At 39.6% G+C, this 20,678-nt stretch overlaps 1 protein-coding gene across 1 annotated transcript in view; it reads right to left on the bottom strand.

The window, feature by feature from the left end:
- adam9a (ADAM metallopeptidase domain 9a) overlaps window positions 1-15,244 on the bottom strand; it is a 44,909-nt gene extending 29,665 nt beyond the window's left edge. The window contains exons 1-4 of the mRNA XM_061980004.2: window positions 14,886-15,244; window positions 12,605-12,705; window positions 10,256-10,314; window positions 2,359-2,437 (exon numbers count right to left, since the gene is read on the bottom strand). Of these exons, the coding sequence (XP_061835988.2) occupies window positions 2,359-2,437; window positions 10,256-10,314; window positions 12,605-12,705; window positions 14,886-14,964 (318 nt within the window). The 5' untranslated portion in view covers window positions 14,965-15,244. The remainder of the gene's footprint in view (window positions 1-2,358; window positions 2,438-10,255; window positions 10,315-12,604; window positions 12,706-14,885) is intronic.
- Between the last annotated feature and the right edge of the window lie 5,434 nt (window positions 15,245-20,678).

The following is a 20,678-nucleotide window of genomic DNA, read 5'->3' as shown; positions in this document are numbered from 1 at the left end:
ATAACCAGTTCAAACAGGTGCCATTAAGACAGGTAACGAGTGGAGGACAGAAGAGCTTCTTAAAGAAGAAGTTACAGGTCTGTGAGAGCCAGAGATCTTCCTTGTTTGAAGTGACCAAATACTTATTTTCCACCATAATTTACAAATAAATTATTTAAAATTCCTACAATATGAATTCTTGGATTTTTTTTCACATTCTGTCTCTCACAGTTGAAGTGTACCTATGATGAAAATTACAGACCTCAGTCATCATTTTAAGTGGGAGAACTTGCACAATCGGTCGCTGACTAAATACTTTTTTGCCCCACTGTATGTTATTGTTATGTGTGTGTGTATATGTATGTTATTGTTATGTGTGTGTGTGTACGGTATGTGTGTGTGTATATGTATGTTATTGTCCTATCTTGTCGATTGCATTGTACCATATGTCCCGGCAAGAAATCTGCGTTCAAAGAACTCCGGCTAATTAGTGATTCCCAGAGCCCAAAAAAAGTCTGCGGGCTATAGAGCGTTTTCTATTGGGGCTCCAGTACTATGGAATGCCCTCCCGGTAACAATTAGAGATGCTACCTCAGTAGAAGCATTTAAGTCCCATCTTAAAACTCATTTGTATACTCTAGCCTTTAAATAGACCCCCTGTTAGACCAGTTGATCTGCCGTTTCTTTTCTTTTCTCCTCTGCTCCCCTTTTCCTTGAGGGGGGGGGGGGGGGGCACAGGTCCGGTGGCCATGGATGAAGTGCTGGCTGTCCAGAGTCGGGACCGCTCGCCTGTGCATCGGCTGGGAACATCTCTGCGCTGCTGACCCGTCTCCGCTCGGGATGGTGTCCTGCTGGCCCCACTATGGACTGGACTCTTACTATTATGTTGGATCCACTATGGACTGGACTCTCACAATATTATGTCAGACCCACTCGACATCCATTGCTTTCGGTCTCCCCTAGAGGGGGGGGGGGTTACCCACATATGCGGTCCTCTCCAAGGTTTCTCATAGTCATTCACATCGACGTCCCACTGGGGTGAGTTTTTCCTTGCCCGTATGTGGGCTTTGTACCGAGGATGTCGTTGTGGCTTGTGCAGCCCTTTGAGACACTTGTGATTTAGGGCTATATAAATAAACATTGATTGATTGATTGATTGATTGTTATGCTTAGCATTCATGACTGCCTGTGTGTGTATATGTATGTTATTGTTATGTGTGTGTGTGTGTGTACATGTATGTTATTGTTATGCTTAGCATTCATGACTGCCTGTGTGTGTATATGTATGTTATTATTATGCTTAGCATTCATGACTGCCTGTGTGTGTATATGTATGTTATTATTATGCTTAGCATTCATGACTGCCTGTGTGTGTACATGTATGTTATTATTATGCTTAGCATTCATGACTGCCTGCTGTTGCACTGATCAGCCTAGTGGTGACTCACATCCATCACACACACACAGCTATTTTAACACAATGTTAAAAGGATAAAGCCATTGTTTACAAATGTTGGTAAATAAATAACCAGAAAATGTATATTTTGTTGTTTTCTTACTGTACCGAAAATTAACCTCTAAACCGAGGTATGTACCGAACCAAAATTTTTGTGTACCGTTACACCCTTACCGCACATACTGTATATACGCTGTGAAATGTTTATTTACATACCTTAATTGTGGTGTCTGTAACAGGGCAGTAAAATGGCTGATCAAACAAAACAGAAGTCGGCGTCATGGACCCACTAGCAGCGGAAGCTAGCTCTTCAATCAGCTAAACAGACTCAATAACTCCACGGGGACGTTTTAGTGAATTTATGAAACTTAAACAATACAAAAAGAATGCCGTTGCAAGTTAATAATATTAACAAAGACACTCATAAACGTGTTAGCATATTAGCTAATGCTAAGGACGCCATCTTCATTACATTACGATAGCACGTACAAATATGCATGAAAACACTCCTACATGGGACGCTTTAGTAAGGAGGTATTGTTTTAGTTATATTGTAAAACTCACAAACGTTGCTTGGAGTGATGAATGAACAATCCTTACGAGTAGAACGCTATGGAAGACAGAACGGCAATTCTACCTCCGGTTCATAGCTCAGTCCAAACAGAAGGGCAAGGCAGCGCCTGCAGTGAGCGAACTCGCCCAAAAGATGGCGCCATAGTGCAAACAATAACACACCTTCCCAGTGTGTTCGCTGTTTTGATTTTTTTTTAATCTATTTACATTATGGCCATCAGCACAGAAAAATCCATAAATTATCTGCACCGTTTTATAAGCTGCAGGATTCAAAGCGTAGGGAAAAAAAGGAGCGGCGTATCGTCCAGAATTGAGGGTGTCTTTGCTGGGTGTGTGTGTGTGTGTGTTACCTTGACAACAGGTGCAGACGTGAGCAGCGATCCGTCATGCGCGTACGTGAAGACAGTGAAGTCATCAGGAAGCAGCAGCCTGACAACAACAACAACAACAACAACATGATACACAGCGCCACTTTGTGTATATTACACATGTAAATGTCGCAGGGACCATCTTTTATGGAAGTACTATTGTAGCAAACTTGCAAATGTGCATCTCGGTCTGTAATCCGATTCATGTGTCCGTGCACTAATTTGTGTGTGCGTGTTTTAATTTGCGTGTCCGTATTTTAGTTTGTGTGTGTTAAAAAAAATCTGTCTGCCCGTAGTAAGATCTGTGTGTGTAAAAAAAAATCTGTCTTCCCGTATATCAATCTGTGTGTGTGTAGAAAAAAATGTGTGTACGTGTATTCAGATTTGTGTGAAGCAGGAACCCTAATTACCCGACATTTCCTTCCCCTATACTCACCACTAGTTGGCGCCTTGCACCGATTCAAGTGTCCGTGTCATAATTTGTGTGTGTAAAATATGTGTGTGTAAGTGTATTCAGCTTTGTGTAAAGTACACACTGCACGGACGCACAAATCTTGCACGGCAGAAGTGTCACAAAAGTCACGTGTTAAAAGACAGCTGATCAGGGTTCACACAAATCTAAATACACACACACACACACACACACACACACACACACACACACACACACACACACACACACACACACACACACACACACACACACACACACACACACACACACACACACACACAAAGACAACAATATGGACAGTTTTTTTTTTTTTTTACACACACACAAATTGAAATACACATAAACACCAATCTGATTACACACACAGATTGCGATACAGACACAAATTAGTACACAGACACCTGTATCGGATTACAGACGCACACATTCAGATACGCATTTGCAAATAGCTTTGTTAGTATATTAGTTCCATAGTTTTTGAAAGTGGGGTATTTGACGTCGGCCATCTTGTTCATGTTTCTACACACACACACAGATTGAGATACAAACACACAAATTAGTACAAAAAACACCTGTATCAGATTACAGACACAGATTCGAATACGTATTTGCAAATAGTTTTACTACAATAATAATTATTGAAAGCAGGGTATTTGACGTCGGCCATCTTGTTCGTGTTTTTACACACACACACACACACAAATTGAGATACAGACACACAAATTAGTACAAAGCCACCTGTATCAGATTACAGACGCACAAATTCAAATACGTATTTGCAAATAGTTTTGCTACAATAATACTTAATTATTGAAAACGGGGTATTTGACGTCGGCCATCTTGTTCATGTTTTTACACACACACACACACACAAATTGAGATACAGACACACAAATTAGTACAAAGCCACCTGTATCAGATTACAGACGCACAGATTCAAATACGTATTTGCAAATAGTTTTACTACAATAATACTTAATTATTGAAAACGGGGTATTTGACGTCGGCCATCTTGTTCATGTTTTTACACACACACAGGTTGACACAAATTAGTACAAAAACACCTGTATGGGATTACAGATGCACAGATTCAAACACGCATTTGCAAATAGTTTTGCTACAATAATACTTAATTATTGAAAACGGGGTATTTGAGGTCGGCCATCTTGTTCATGTTTTTACACACACACACAAATTGAGATACAGACACACAAATTAGTACAAAGCCACCTGTATCAGATTACAGACACACAGATTCGAATACGTATTTGCAAATAGTTTTACTACAATAATACTTAATTATTGAAAACGGGGTATTTGACGTCGGCCATCTTGTTCATGTTTTTACACACACACACAGATTGACACAAATTAGTACAAAAACACCTGTATGGGATTACAGACGCACAGATTCAAACACGCATTTGCAAATAGTTTTGCTACAATAATACTTAATTATTGAAAACGGAGTATTTGACGTCGGCCATCTTGTTCATGTTTTTACACACACACACAAATTGAGATACAGACACACAAATTAATACAAAGCCACCTGTATCAGATTACAGACACACAGATTCGAATACGTATTTGCAAATAGTTTTACTACAATAATAATTATTGAAAGCGGGGTATTTGACGTCGGCCATCTTGTTCATGTTTTTACACACACACACACACACACACACACACACACACACACACACAAATTGAGATACAGACACACAAATTAGTACAAAGCCACCTGTATCAGATTACAGACGCACAGATTCAAATACGTATTTGCAAATAGTTTTACTACAATAATAATTATTGAAAACGGGGTATTTGACGTCGGCCATCTTGTTCATGTTTTTACACACACACACAAATTGAGATAGACACACAAATTAATACAAAGCCACCTGTATCAGATTACAGACGCACAGATTCAAATACGTATTTGCAAATAGTTTTACTACAATAATACTTAATTATTGAAAACGGGGTATTTGACGTCAGCCATCTAGTTCATGTTTCTACACACACACACACACACAGATTAAGGTACACACATACAAATTAGAACACAGACACGTGTATCAGATTACAGACGCACAGATTCAAATACGTATTTGCAAATAGTTTTGCTACAATAATACTTAATTATTGAAAACGGGGTATTTGACGTCGGCCATCTTGTTCATGTTTTACACACACACACAGATTGACACAAATTAGTACAAAAACACCTGTATGGGATTACAGATGCACAGATTCAAACACGCATTTGCAAATAGTTTTGCTACAATAATACTTAATTATTGAAAACGGGGTATTTGACGTCGGCCATCTTGTTCATGTTTTTACACACACACACACACACACACAAATTGAGATACAGACACACAAATTAGTACAAAGCCACCTGTATCAGATTACAGACACACAGATTCAAATACATATTTGCAAATAGTTTTACTACAATAATAATTATTGAAAGCGGGGTATTTGAGGTCGGCCATCTTGTTCATGGTTTTACACGCACACACAAATTGAGATACAGACACACAAATTAGTACAAAGCCACCTGTATCAGATTACAGACGCACAGATTCAAATACGTATTTGCAAATAGTTTTACTACAATAATACTTAATTATTGAAAACGGGGTATTTGAGGTCGGCCATCTTGTTCATGTTTTTACACACACACACACACAGATTGACACAAATGAGTACAAAAACACCTGTATGGGATTACAGATGCACAGATTCAAACACGCATTTGCAAATAGTTTTGCTACAATAAAACTTAATGATTGAAAACGGAGTATTTGACGTCGGCCATCTTGTTCATGTTTTTACACACACACACAAATTGAGATACAGACACACAAATTAGTACAAAGCCACCTGTATCAAATTACAGACACACAGATTCGAATACGTATTTGCAAATAGTTTTATGTGGGCTTTGTACCGAGGATGTCGTTGTGGCTTGTGCAGCCCTTTGAGACACTTGTGATTTAGGGCTATATAAATAAAGATTGATTTATTGATTGATTGATTGAGATACAGACACACAAATTAGTACAAAGCTACCTGTATCAGATTACAGACACACAGATTCGAATACGTATTTGCAAATAGTTATACTACAATAATACTTAATTATTGAAAACGGGGTATTTGAGGTCGGCCATCTTGTTCATGTTTTTACGCACACAAATTGAGATACAGACACACAAATTAGTACAAAGCCACCTTTTTCAGATTACAGACGCACAGATTCAAATACGTATTTGCAAATAGTTTTACTACAATAATACTTAATTATTGAAAACGGGGTATTTGACGTCGGCCATCTTGTTCATGTTTTTACACACAAATTGAGATACAGACACACAAATTAGTACAAAGCCACCTGTATCAGATTACAGACGCACAGATTCAAATACGTATATGCAAATAGTTTTACTACAATAATACTTAATTATTGAAAGCGGGGTATTTGACGTCGGCTATCTTGTTCATGTTTTTACACGCACACACAAATTGAGATAGACACACAAATTAGTACAAAGCCACCTGTATCAGATTACAGACACACAGATTCAAATACGTATTTGCAAATAGTTTTACTACAATAATAATTATTGAAAGCGGGGTATTTGACGTCGGCCATCTTGTTCATGTTTTTACACACACACACAAATTGAGATACAGACACACAAATTAATACAAAGCCACCTGTATCAGATTACAGACACACAGATTCAAATACGTATTTGCAAATAGTTTTACTACAATAATAATTATTGAAAGCGGGGTATTTGACGTCGGCCATCTTGTTCATGTTTTTACACACACACACACACAAATTGAGATACAGACACACAAATTAGTACAAAGCCACCGGTATCAGATTACAGACGCACAGATTCAAATACGTATTTGCAAATAGTTTTACTACAATAATACTTAATTATTGAAAACGGGGTATTTGACGTCGGCCATCTTGTTCATGTTTTTACACACACACACAAATTGAGATACAGACACACAAATTAGTACAAAGCCACCTGTATCAGATTACAGACACACAGATTCAAATACGTATTTGCAAATAGTTTTACTACAATAATAATTATTGAAAGCGGGGTATTTGACCTCGGCCATCTTGTTCGTGTTTTTACACACACACACACACACACACACACACACACACACACACACACACACACACACACACACACACACACACACACACACACACACACACACACACACACACACACACACACACACACATTGAGATACAGACACACAAATTAGTACAAAGCCACCTGTATCAGATTACAGACGCACAGATTCAAATACGTATTTGCAAATAGTTTTACTACAATAATACTTAATTATTGAAAACGGGGTATTTGACGTCGGCCATCTTTTTCATGTTTTTACACACACACACACACACACACATTGACACAAATTAGTACAAAAACACCTGTATGGGATTACAGATGCACAGATTCAAACACGCATTTGCAAATAGTTTTGCTACAATAATAATTATTGAAAACGGAGTATTTGACGTCGGCCATCTTGTTCATGTTTTTACACACACACACACAAATTGAGATACAGACACACAAATTAGTACAAAGCCACCTGTATCAGATTACAGACGCACAGATTCAAATACGTATTTGCAAATAGTTTTACTACAATAATACTTAATTATTGAAAGCGGGGTATTTGACGTCGGCCATCTTGTTCATATTTTTACACACACACACACAAATTGAGATACAGACACACAAATTAGTACAAAGCCACCTGTATCAGATTACAGACACACAGATTCGAATACGTATTTGCAAATAGTTTTACTACAATAATAATTATTGAAAGCGGCGTATTTGACGTCGGCCATCTTGTTCATGTTTTTACACACACACACACAAATTGAGATACAGACACACAAATTAGTACAAAGCCACCTGTATCAGATTACAGATGCACAGATTCAAATACGTATTTGCAATAGGGCTGCAGCTAACGATTATTTTTCTATCGATTGATCTATAGATTATTTTTTCGATTAATCGGTTAATCTATAGATTATTTTTTCGATTAATCTATAGATTATTTTTCCTTTTACCGATTTTTTTTTTAATTTAAAATGAAGAGGAAAAAATAAATGTAGGCCAGTTTTTTCAAAAGGCATGGCTTTTATTTACAAAAAAAAAAGTATGGCCACTCAGTCAACATTGACAACAACATGACAAAATATTCTGTAACAATGTAAACATTTAAAACTTTTAACATTTAACAAAATTAAAAGTAGCTTATTTGCTTTTTAATGTGCAAATATAAAAGTAAACATCCAGTGCAAATCTTAATATTCTGGAATAGTATAAGCATTTCAAACGTAAAAGTATTGCTTATTTTGCTTTAAAATGTGCAAAAATAAAGATAAACATCCAATACAAAAAAGTGCAAAACGGAAATATTCTGTAACAAGTGTAAATATTTCAACAAAAGTAAAAGTATTGCTTATTTGCTAAAATGTGGAAAAATAAAGCTAAACATCCAATACAAAAAAGTGTACAGTGTAAACATTTCAACAAAAGTAAAAGTATTGCTTATTTTGCTTAATAACACAACAATGATAGTATGATTAAAGTGAAAGTTAATTGTTGGTTTGTACATAGTATATGTAACTGTTAATGTTGTAAAAGGTATTTGCACAACTAATTAACGTTAGCGTTTGTGACACGTCTTGTGCCGTGGGGTTCTTTCAGGACCGACAGACTGAACGCCAGACGGCTTTGCCAGGTTTACAATCTTTTAATTTTACACAAAGTCTTTTCTCTTCCAACTGCGCGGATCGCGCACCTGGGCACGATTGCGGCGTCGCTCCCGGCGCGCCCCGCCTCGCCGCTCGCTCGCCGCCGCCGCCTCTCCACAGCGTTAAAGAGGAGCGCGTCTTTGTAAACACTGAACAGGCACGCCAAACGCGCCTCTCAGAGCGAAACGGTGCTTTAGTTTATGAATTTACAACGCAGATACAAATGACACATTCATGTTTTTGTGTAATAATGACAACGTATACGCACGCGGACGATTGACTTGTTGATGGTGATGGCAAGAACGCTGTCGGGGGTTTTCTTTTCAAATGTTCGTTCATAGCCGTTGTGCTGCTATGATAGGCCATTTCCGCTCGACACAGTGTGCGCATACAACAACATTATTAGGCCGTTTATTGAAATACTCCCACACTTTTGACGACTTTTGGCGTGCTTTTTTCCCCTCGCTCGCATCGTCTGCTTTGCGCTCCGCCATGACAGTAAAGTAGTGTGACGTAAATATGCGACGCGCCGACGCACAAAAACGGCGTCGACGTATTTACGTAACCGATGACGTCGACTACGTCGACGCGTCGTTTCAGCCTTAATTTGCAAATAGTTTTACTACAATAATACTTAATTATTGAAAACGGGGTATTTGACGTTGGCCATCTTGTTCATGTTTTTACACACACACACACACACACACACAAATTAGTACAAAGCCACCTGTATCAGATTACAGACACACAGATTCGAATACGTATTTGCAAATAGTTTTACTACAATAATAATTATTGAAAACGGGGTATTTGACGTCGGCCATCTTGTTCATGTTTTTACACACACACAGATTGACACAAATTAGTACAAAAACACCTGTATGGGATTACAAATGCACAGATTCAAACACGCATTTGCAAATAGTTTTGCTACAATAATACTTCCATAGTTATTGAAAGCGGGGTATTTGACGTCGGCCATCTTGTTCGTGTTTCTATACGCGCACACACACACAGATTAAGGTACACACATACAAATTAGAACACAGACACGTGTATCAGATTACAGACGCACAGATTCAAATACGTATTTGCAAATAGTTTTACTACAATAAAACTTAATTATTGAAAACGGGGTATTTGATGTCAGCCATCTAGTTCATGTTTCTACACACACACACACACACACACACACACACACACACACACACACACACACACACACAGATTGAGATACAGACACACAAATGAGTACAAAAACACGTGTATTAGATTACAGACGCACAGATTCAAACACGCATTTGCAAACATTTTTGCTACAATAATACTTCCATAACTATTGAAAGTGGGGTATTTATTCGTGTTTCATGGAGAGAAAGGAGGAGGAGATGTGGCGGCACTAGGGAAGTGTGTCTTATCGGCATGTGGCGGGGACAGGCAGATAGCAGCGTGTGGCGTGCGCTGCGTGCGGCGGTATCAGCGTGAAGGATGTCAACATCATACCAAGGAGATAGCAAGAATTTGCAGGGGGAAACATCCATCCATGTTTAGAGTGGAAAACGGAACAGGAAGTGACGACAACTTACTGGTTCCTCTCCAGATGGACGACGCGGTCGCGGCCCTCCACGCTGATCACGTACGACGCCTGCGGCGGGAAGTGAGTTAGGGAGGAGGAGAGACAAGGTCACGTGTGGCGTTTGTCCCATTCAGCGCTTCCTGACTCACGCAGACCACATGACTCGGACTTCCTGTGAGCGCCTCGGCATCAGGAGCACCTGAGCATTACGTACACCAATATCTCGCGGCACCTGGTGTGCCGTAGGAAATGATGCAACTTCACCTAATTTATCCCAAAAATATTTTTTGCAAATCAATAATTATAATCTGTCAATAATGTGCCGTTCTTTAGTGTCTGTGCTGTGTAGAACTGGGCAGGGTAACCATGTCAGTAGGTGGCAGCAGGTAGTTCATTGCTTTGTAAAAGTCGGAATGTGTCGGGTGAGACGAGGATGGTTTGTTGTGATCCCAATATGCAGAGCACAGCGTGCAGGTAAAAAAGGCATGTCACGCTTAAACCCAAAATGAACGAAAGGGAAAAGAAAAGGCTGTGCAAAATGAAAGTCAAACTGAACTGGCTACAAAGTAAACAGAAACAGAATGCTGGACGACAGCAAAAACTTACGGCGTCCACAAAGTACATCCGTACGGGACGTGACAATCAACAATGTCCCCACAAAGAAGGATCGCAACAACGTAAATAGCCTTGCTCGCTAACAGAGGTGGGTAGTAACGCGCTACATTTACTCCGTTACATCTACTTGAGTAACTTTTGGGATAAATTGTACTTCTAAGAGTAGTTTTAATGCAACATACTTTTACTTTTACTTGAGTATATTTATAGAGAAGAAACGCTACTTTTACTCCGCTACTTTTATCTACATTCAGCTCGCTACTCGCTACTAATTTTTTATCGATCTGTTAATGCACGCTTTGTTTGTTTTGGTCTGTCAGACAGACCTTCATAGTGCCTGCGTTTCAACAAATACAGTCACTGGTGACGTTCACTCCGTTGCACCAATCAGATGCAGTCACTGGTGACGTTGGACCAATCAAACAGAGCCAGGTGGTCACATGACCTGACTTAAGCAAGTTGAAAAACGTATTCGGGTGTTACCATTTAGTGGTCAATTGTACGGAATATGTACTGTACTGTGCAATCTAAAGGAAGGAAAAAATACCCTTTTTTGTTTCAACCGTACATCCCGTCAAAAGCCTAAAGACTGACTGCACAGTTCCTGTCTTCACAATAAAAGTGCCGCTCCATCGCGCCTGCGCTTTCAAAATAAGAGTCTCCGAAAGCCAGCGCAAACAAGCTAGCAAGCTAGCAAGCTACGGAGTTTGCCGCCAATGTATTTCTTGTAAAGTGTATAAAAACGAATATGGAAGCTGGACGAATAAGAAGCCAAAAACCAACCACTTTCATGTGGTATTAGACAGAAAGGAGGAACTTTTCTTCTCCTCCATTTGAAAACAAGGATGTTATCATCACTACTGTCTGATTATAATCAATGCAAGTCATCAGAATCAGGTAATACACCAACTTATATTCTTGTTTTCATGAAATAAAGGAATCTATATGTGTTAAACATGCATGTATATTCATTAAAACACCTTTAACATGTAAACAAAAACGGCAAAATAAATACATATAAATTATATACTGTATATATCAATGTATGTATATATATATATGTGTGTATATATATATATATATATGTGTATATATATATGTGTGTGTGTATATATATATATATATATATATATATATATATATATATATATATATATATATATATATATATATATATATATGTGTGTGTGTGTGTGTATATGTTACTCATCAGTTACTCAGTACTTGAGTAGTTTTTTCACAACATACTTTTTACTCAAGTAAATATTTGGGTGACTACTCCTTACTTTTACTTGAGTAATAAATCTCTAAAGTAACAGTACTCTTACTTGAGTACAATTTCTGGCTACTCTACCCACCTCTGCTCGCTAACACAAAGCAGGTGCGCGGAATAGCGCTCAAAAGGAAGACATGAAGCTGCTGCAGGAAAACACAGACAAAACAGGAAGGGCCACCAAAATAACAGCGCAAGACAAGAACTAAAGCTCTACATACAGGAAGACACCAACACACTCAACGTAAGGCACGACGACCTGGTGGAGTTACATTTTTTAACGTTTTCTGCTGGTGGTGTGCCTCCGGATTTTTTTTTATGACAAAAATGTGCCTTGCCTCAAAAAAGGTTGAAAAACACTGAGGTACACACACGCATTCCTAGAGAGGACGTCTACAGGAAGTTGGAGTCATGTGTTCACTTCAGAGGCCAGAGGTCACCGGGCAGCAACAACAATCTCAATCACGGCACCTGATTGGGCGGTAAACCGTCGGCGTCCCTCCTCGGGCGGCCTCCGATTGGCCGAGGGACGGTCAGCTGGTAGGAGGACAAATGCTGAGTCTGCCGGGAGCCTGAAACAGGAAGCAGAACCGAGAGGGGCCTTACAAACGAGCTTCTCTCGCCATCACGCACGTAAACGTGTCCACAGTGGGCGCCGCCGGTCACCATGGCGACCGCCTGCTACACATCACACAGTGATGACCTCCCGCCAGGACCATGACACCCCATGCTAAGCGGTAGAGATGCGCGGTTTGCGGACACAACCGCGGAGTCCGCGGATTATCCGCGGATCGGGCGGATGAAATGAAAAAAAATAAGATTTTATCCGCGCGCGGGTCGGGTCGGGTGGATTAATTAGATATATATATATATATTTTTTTTTTTTTTTTTTTTTGCGGGTGGCAGTTAAACCAATTGGTAAATATATATACATAGTTAAATGTTGTTACCCACATAGGAAAAACGAGCAGGCACCTGCAGCATATGCCACAACAGAAGAAAAAAAAAGAAAAGAGATGGACACTTTTACGGAGCGGAGAAGGGACGCCTCGCCGGGGTCCGGGACCGAGGCCCCTTCCCCCGAGAGGGCCCCACCGGGAGCCGTAGCTGAGGCGATCCGCGAGAAGGGCCCGACGCACGTCCAGGGTCACTACCGCGCCCACCGCAACGACACCCCGCCTCGTCCGCCTTCGCCGCGGCCGGCGTCACGCGCAGCAGGTAAGCAGCTTACCTGCCCGCCACCCCCGTGGCCGGGGGCTCGTAACAGGGGTCACTCCGCGCGCTCCGCCCGCGCAGCTTACCTGCCCGCCACCCCTGTTGCCGGGGGCGCGTAACAGGGGTCACTCCGCGCGCAGTGCGCTCACGAAAGGGGTGGGGCTCACCCTGGTTGATATAGAGAGCAGGACGGTGGCCATGGAAGTCGGAACCCGCTAAGGAGTGTGTAACAACCCACCTGCCGAATCAACTAGCCCTGAAAATGGATGGCGCTGGAGCGTGGGCCCATACCTGGCCGTCACCGGCAGCGAGACGCGCTTGGAGGTGCGCTCAGCGCGGCTCCCATATGATTGCGCATTGGTGTGCGTCTGGGTCGTGACAGCGTGGCACGCGAAAGTCTGTGCTGCATTGGATCAGTCTCCTTTCTTTAACAGGCAAAAGCTTTATAACCTCAGTGAGGTTATAAAGCTTGCGCACCAAACACAAAGCAAGGCCATGGTGCAGGAGAACAAAGGACTTCTTTCATTTAAGGTTTGTGATAAACCATCAAACTCATTCGTTAAAAGGACTCTATAGTAATATAAAGCAAATTTTTCTGGACATTATCATGCAAGAAAAGTTTATTTTTGGGACCGCGATCACCGCGTAATGATTTTTAAAGGTTGCATTACAAACATTTAACTGTCCCATGTGATCAGCCAGTGCGATTGGAAATCCATGCTCAATTATTGCCTCCGTAAATAAAACTTCGGCATTCATCACATCCAAAGAATCTGTTTGGGCGACGAAAAATGTTGAAAGTTTTCCACTTGTATCGCTAGCAACGGCATTAGACTTGTGTTTTTTTGTCCCAACGTGGTCTTTTACATCGCTAATTCCTCCGTGTCCGATCGAAAAATCTTGTCTGCACAAGGTGCAATTCGCGTAGTTTTCACCCTTTTTTTTTTTTTTAATTAATGAAAAACCCGGAATAGGTTGATGAAAACCGTACGAATTACGGGAAAACCGGAGTAGTTGGCAGGCTCACTAATGCCTTGCATCATCTATATTAGATCGGGCGGATGGCGGGCGGGTGCAGTTCTGATCAAACGTTACATCGGGTGGATGGCGGATGGTTGACGACTTTCTGACGCGGTTGCGGATGAAATAAATTGCCTATCCGCGCATCTCTACTAAGCGGCTTAAAGATCAACCTGTCTAAGGGGGCGTCTTTCAGTCAGGTGAGGCCACGCCCCTTTTGCTGGAGGCACTACATTTCAAAGAAGTGTGTTTGTCTTGGATTCTGTTAAGCCAGAAAAGAAATACTCTTAAAGCTCTTAAATGCGAGCAGTGGCTGGGTTAAGACTCTCGGGTCCAGCCGAGTGGACCCTCACGTGGGTTGGGGCCCACTGGGGCAGGTGCGTGACTCCAGACCGGCAGGGGGCGCCATGTCAACAGCGTAACGGACAAAGTTGTCGGTGCTTCTGACGGAACGTTCATACTGTAAAGTTAACTAGTCGAAGATTCTAGAAGCAGTCTCGGTAAAGCCTCCCCTTACCTCGGCAATGGCCACTTCCGGTGGTCAAAAGCAGAAAACAGCAGACTTCAAACAGCTTCGCTCTTCCTCGCACCGCCATTGTCTTCCTCGTCTGTCTTCTCGGTGGAGGCTCGGCTGGGACCCCGAGCAGCGCTTCATGCTCCACCGCCAGGACCGCTCCTCTGCCTCGGCGGGAACATCCTAGGCCGAGCTGACGGTTCCGTCGCGGTTGTATTGAGCTTGTGTTCGCTTGTCAACGTCTGAAGCCAACCAAAAATCGCTCAGGACTTGCTTGACCCCCGAAAAGAGCCACCAACACACGACGCGTCTTTGACGTTCGGGCGGTTCTCCGAAATAAGCCGAAGCTTGTGTCCGAAGACCCCCGATCAGGCACGTACGTCCGGATGGCGCCTTCGAAATAAAAGCTTGTTTTCCGTTAGGACGTGTGTGAAACTCGTTTCAACACTTGGGATAAACATCTTTAAATGTGAAACGACATTTGGAATCAACACCTTCGAATCCTGCACTTAAATAAAAGTCACAAAGTGGCTTACAGTAAGAGTCAATGTGTGTGGACGCAAGTATTTTAACTCCATCCCACAACTATTCAAACATGCTTCAGCCACACCTTGTGAACATGTAAGAATTCCGTGATACTTGATGCCAACACTTTGCAATACGTGTTTTTACAAATGATCTTTTTGTGGTCGTAAACAAAGGGGTATTTTATTTTGAAATCCACTTGGGTAGACCAGAAGTTGCTTCTCTCACGTGACAAACTGATCTTGGCTCGGGACACAGTTGGTGACAAAGCAAATGCTCCTTAAATGGTAGAAAACTTTAAATGAAACACAGTAGTTAGTGACTCTGAATAAGCAAACATTTAGTTACTTTAAAAATCAACTAATCAGTAAAGTAACTAAGTTACTTTCTAAAGGAGTAATCAGTAGTCAGCAGAGGTGGGACCAAGTCATTGCTTTGCAAGTCACAAGTAAGTCTCAAGTCTTTGCCCTCAAGTCTCGAGTCAAGTCCCGAGTCAAGACAGGCAAGTCCGAGTCAAGTCCAAAGTCAAGACTGGAAAGTCTCAAGTCAAGTCCCAAGTCCTGCATTTTGAGTTTCGAGTCCTTTCAAGTCGTTTTAACCAAAGACTAATGTATTTACACAGATTGTGTATACTTTTCAAACGCTGTATTTATTTATTAAAACAAGTGCATTTGAAATTGCAGGGAAAAAGATAGTGCTGACATTGCACTTCAAAATAGCACTATTAACAAGTCATTTTAAACATGTAACTCATTCCTTTACAGAATAAACACATTTGAAAAAACAAGTGCAACTGTACTTATTTGCACAAAAGTGTTAACATTGTATTTCCATGACATATTGCATTGTAACTAGTTCCACAGCAGTTTCTGTCCTGTTCTTACCTTATCTCATTGATCTCATCTCATACTGTATGTGTGTTGATGTGTGCGTACACATGAAAAACATAACAAATACATCAACATAACAATGAACAGAGTTATACTTTTTAGATGTCAGGGCCCTATGCAATATGTACACATATTCTTAATATAGTTTACAGTTTAACTGACCTTTATTTGTCTATGTTTGTCTTTTTGTAGGTGGCTAAAATACGCCGTGCTGCTGACCGCCGTCTAACGTTACGTTACTGTGTGTGATACATTGACTAACGTAATGTTACTGTGTGTGATACATTGACTAACGTAATGTTACTGTGTGTGATACATTGACTAACGTAATGTTACTGTGTGTGATACATTGACTAACGTAATGTTACTGTGTGTGATACATTGACTAACGTAATGTTACTGTGTGTGATACATTGACTAACGTAATGTTACTGTGTGTGATACATTGACTAACGTAATGTTACTGTGTGTGATACATTGACTAACGTTACGTTACTGTGTGTGATACATTGACTAACGTTACGTTACTGTGTGTGATACATTGACTAACGTAACGTTATGTGTAGGTACCTCATGCAACCCTGCTTAAAAAAATCACTTGACAAAAAGTATGAATAAGGTAGCGAACTGCAGTGGACGCAACAGATTGCCGTGTTTGCAATGACGTTATAACCATAGACATCTTATAAGTAGACGCAGCATTGGTTGCTGCGACGTGAGCAATTTGGCCGCCATCTTGAAGTGGTGATGAGGAGCCGGCGAGCAGCCTAAACTGACAGTTGACAGGTAGAAAACAAAGATGCCGGGCTGGTGTTCAGCGTTTTCCTGCCCTAACCCTAACCCTAACCCTCTAACCCTAACCCTAATCCTAACCCTCTAACCCTAACCCTAACCCTAACCCTCTAACCCTTACCCTAACCCCCTAACCCTAACCTTGAAAATCATGTTTTAACTTAAAACATTTTTTTGTAATTTAAAAATTTTTTTTTTTTTTTTTTGTAAAAAATTTTAAATTTTTTACAATGTTTTATTTTTATTTTTTTAAATCGATTTTTTTTTTTTATATATTTTTAAAAATATTTTTAATTTTTAAAAATATTTTAAAAAAATGTTAACTTTTTTAAACTTTTTTTTAAAACTTTTTTTTAACTTTTTAAAAAATGTTTTACCCTAACCCTAACCATAACCCTAACCCTAATCTTAACCCTAACCCTAACCCTAACCTTAAAAATCATGTTGTAACTTAAAACATTTTTTTTAATTTTAATTTTAAGTTTTTTAAAGTTTTTTTTTAATTTTTGTAAAAATTTTTACATTTTTTAAAAATGTTTAAAATTTTTGTAATTTTTTTTAAAAAATTTAAAAAATGTAGGTAATTTTTTAAATTTTTTTTTTAATTTAATTTTTTTTTTTTAATTTAAAAATTTTTTTTAATTTTATTTAAAAAAAAATTTTTTAAATATTTTTTAATTTTTTTAATATTTTTAACTTTATTTAATTTTTTTTCAAAAAATTTTTAACTTTTTTTTTAACTTTTTAAAAAAGTTTTTACCCTAACCCTGACCCTAATCTTAACCCTAACCCTAACCCTATCCCTAAAAAAAAATTTTAATTGTTAAAATTGTTTAAAAAAATTAAAAACATTTAAAACTGTTTTAAAAAATTTAAAAAAATTTAAAAAAATTAAAAACATTTAAAAAAAATTAAATTTAAAAAAAAAATAAATACAAATAAAAAAATTAAAAAAGTTAAAAAAAAAATTACAAATTAAAAAAATTTAAACATTTCAAAACATTTTTAAAATATTAAAAAAAATTGAAAATCATTTTTTACCTTGAAAAAATTTTTTACCTTGAAAAAATTTTTTACCTTGAAAATGTTTTTTTACCTTGAAAATCATTTGTTTACCTTGAAAATCATTTTTTACCTTGAAAACTTACCCTTCTTTGTGCAACTTCAAATGTCAAACGAAGTTGGAAGTTGTTGCGTCTCCGTCTGTAATATTCGAACTGCGTTATTTGCATACGGCAATTCGTTTTTTGTTGACCAAGTCGTAGTTTTTATACCCGAACGAAACCAACTTTAACATAATTGTTTCTCACTGGCACGTTGTTGGACAACTCTTGTTCAGTGGTTGTACTGCAATTTGATTGGATGAATGCTGTGGGATGACAACAACGTAGATCTCATTTGATTGGCTGTTGTACTGAGAGCACACCAGCTGACAGACACACACGCTGATAGACGCAGACGAAGAAAATGAAAGACACGGAGCGCTCCCAAAAAACTTTTTAAGCTTTGGATTTTGGGGAAAGTGGCAAGTCTTGTCAAGTCAAAAGGCTCAAGTCCAAGTGAAGTCACAAGTCATTGATGTTAAAGTCTAAGTCGAGTTGCAAGTCTCTTTACATTTTGTCAAGTCGAGTCTAAAGTCATCAAATTCATGACTCGAGTCTGACTCGAGTCCAAGTCATGTGACTCGAGTCCACACCTCTGGTAGTCAGTAATCAGATTAGTTTTTCAAGGTAACTGTGGCAACACTGCTTGATAATACGTGTTTTTACAAACGTGATCTTTGTCTGGTCGTAAACAAAGGGGTATTTTATTGAATTTTTTGTCCTGTCCAGCTTCTCGGGCAAATCATATAGTAGATGTAGATGATCATATAGTAGATGTAGATGATCATATAGTAGATGTAGATGATCATATAGTAGATGTAGATGATCATATAGTAGATGTAGATGATCATATAGTAGATGTAGATGATCATATAGTAGATGTAGATGATCATATAGTAGATGTAGATGATCATATAGTAGATGTAGATGATCATATAGTAGATGTAGATGCCCATATCGGCTGTTCACATTTACTTTACAAAAGAGAAGAGAAGTGTAGCATACTTCTCTTGCTGCCTTATTTGTATTTGACTTTATTAAATGTATTTATATTATCATTTGGTGCAGCCGGGCCGGAGCAGGAGGGGATAGAAAGAGAAAAAAAAGAAGACAGAGGGGGAAATTGTGGGGACAAGAGGGGGATTAAACAGAGAGACAAAAACAACAACAGCAAACAACAATAGAGCAACATCAGCAAATAGGACATGTACAAATATGATGGTAAAAGTGATAGCAAAGAAGCAGTTAGCAAAATAAATAATAATACAGAAATGACAATGAGCATTATTACACTACAAATGGAGCAATACAAATACCAATAGAAATATCACTATTGATAATGAACAATACCAATACTTTACCTTTATTATCAACAATACAGTTGTTTAAATGCAACAATACATATACGTAATGATAACTACAGATACAAAAGAATGCAGAAAAATGGAGGGGAAGAAAGAGAAGCAACCTATATTAACCTTGTAGATTGTTATAGTAACAATAGGTTAAGCTTTGTCCGTGTGCCATGTGTTACCCAGTTTACCCTAGGGCAACAACGTTAATGTTTGATGAAACGTGATTATGTATGTATATGTACTTGTATATGTACAGTATGTGTATATGTGTTTGTACAGTGAATGTATATGTACAGTATGTGTATGTTTGTACAGTGAATGTATATGTACAGTGTACGGCTGGAACTAACGATTAATTAATCTTTAAGAAGGGGAACCGGAGGTTGTGTTCCAACTATGGTGGGATCACACTCCTCAGCCTTCCCGGTAAGGTCTATTCAGGTGTACTGGAGAGGAGGCTATGCCGGATAGTCGAACCTCGGATTCAGGAGGAACAGTGTGGTTTTCGTCCTGGTCGTGGAACTGTGGACCAGCTCTATACTCTCGGCAGGGTCCTTGAGGGTGCATGGGAGTTTGCCCAACCAGTCTACATGTGCTTTGTGGACTTGGAGAAGGCAATCGACCGTGTACCCCGGGAAGTCCTGTGCGGAGTGTTCAGAGAGTATGGGGTAACGGATTGTCTTATTGTGGCAGTTCGCTCCCTGTATAATCAGTGTCAGAGCTTGGTCCACATTGCCGGCATTAAGTCGGACCCGTTTCCAGTGAGGGTTGGACTCCGCCAAGGCTGCCCTTTGTCACCGATTCTGTTCATAACCTTTATGGACAGAATTTCTAGGCGCAGTCAAGGCGTTGAGGGTATCTGCTTTGGTGGCTGCAGGATTAGGTCTCTGCTATTTGCAGATGATGTGGTCCTGATGGCTTCATCTGGCCTAGATCTTCAGCTCTCACTGGATCGGTTCGCAGCCGAGTGTGAAGCGACTGGGATGGGAATCAGCACCTCCAAGTCCGAGTCCATGGTTCTCGCCCGGAAAAGGGTGGAGTGCCATCTCTGGGTTGGGGAGGAGATCTTGCCCCAAGTGGAGGAGTTCAAGTACCTCGGAGTCTTGTTCACAAGTGAGGGAAGAGTGGATT

The sequence above is a fragment of the Nerophis lumbriciformis genome, linkage group LG20, assembly GCF_033978685.3.
Source record: "Nerophis lumbriciformis linkage group LG20, RoL_Nlum_v2.1, whole genome shotgun sequence".
Lineage (NCBI taxonomy): Eukaryota > Metazoa > Chordata > Actinopteri > Syngnathiformes > Syngnathidae > Nerophis > Nerophis lumbriciformis.
Note: the sequence above shows the minus strand (reverse complement) of the source record. Positions and strands in the feature narration are given on the sequence as shown.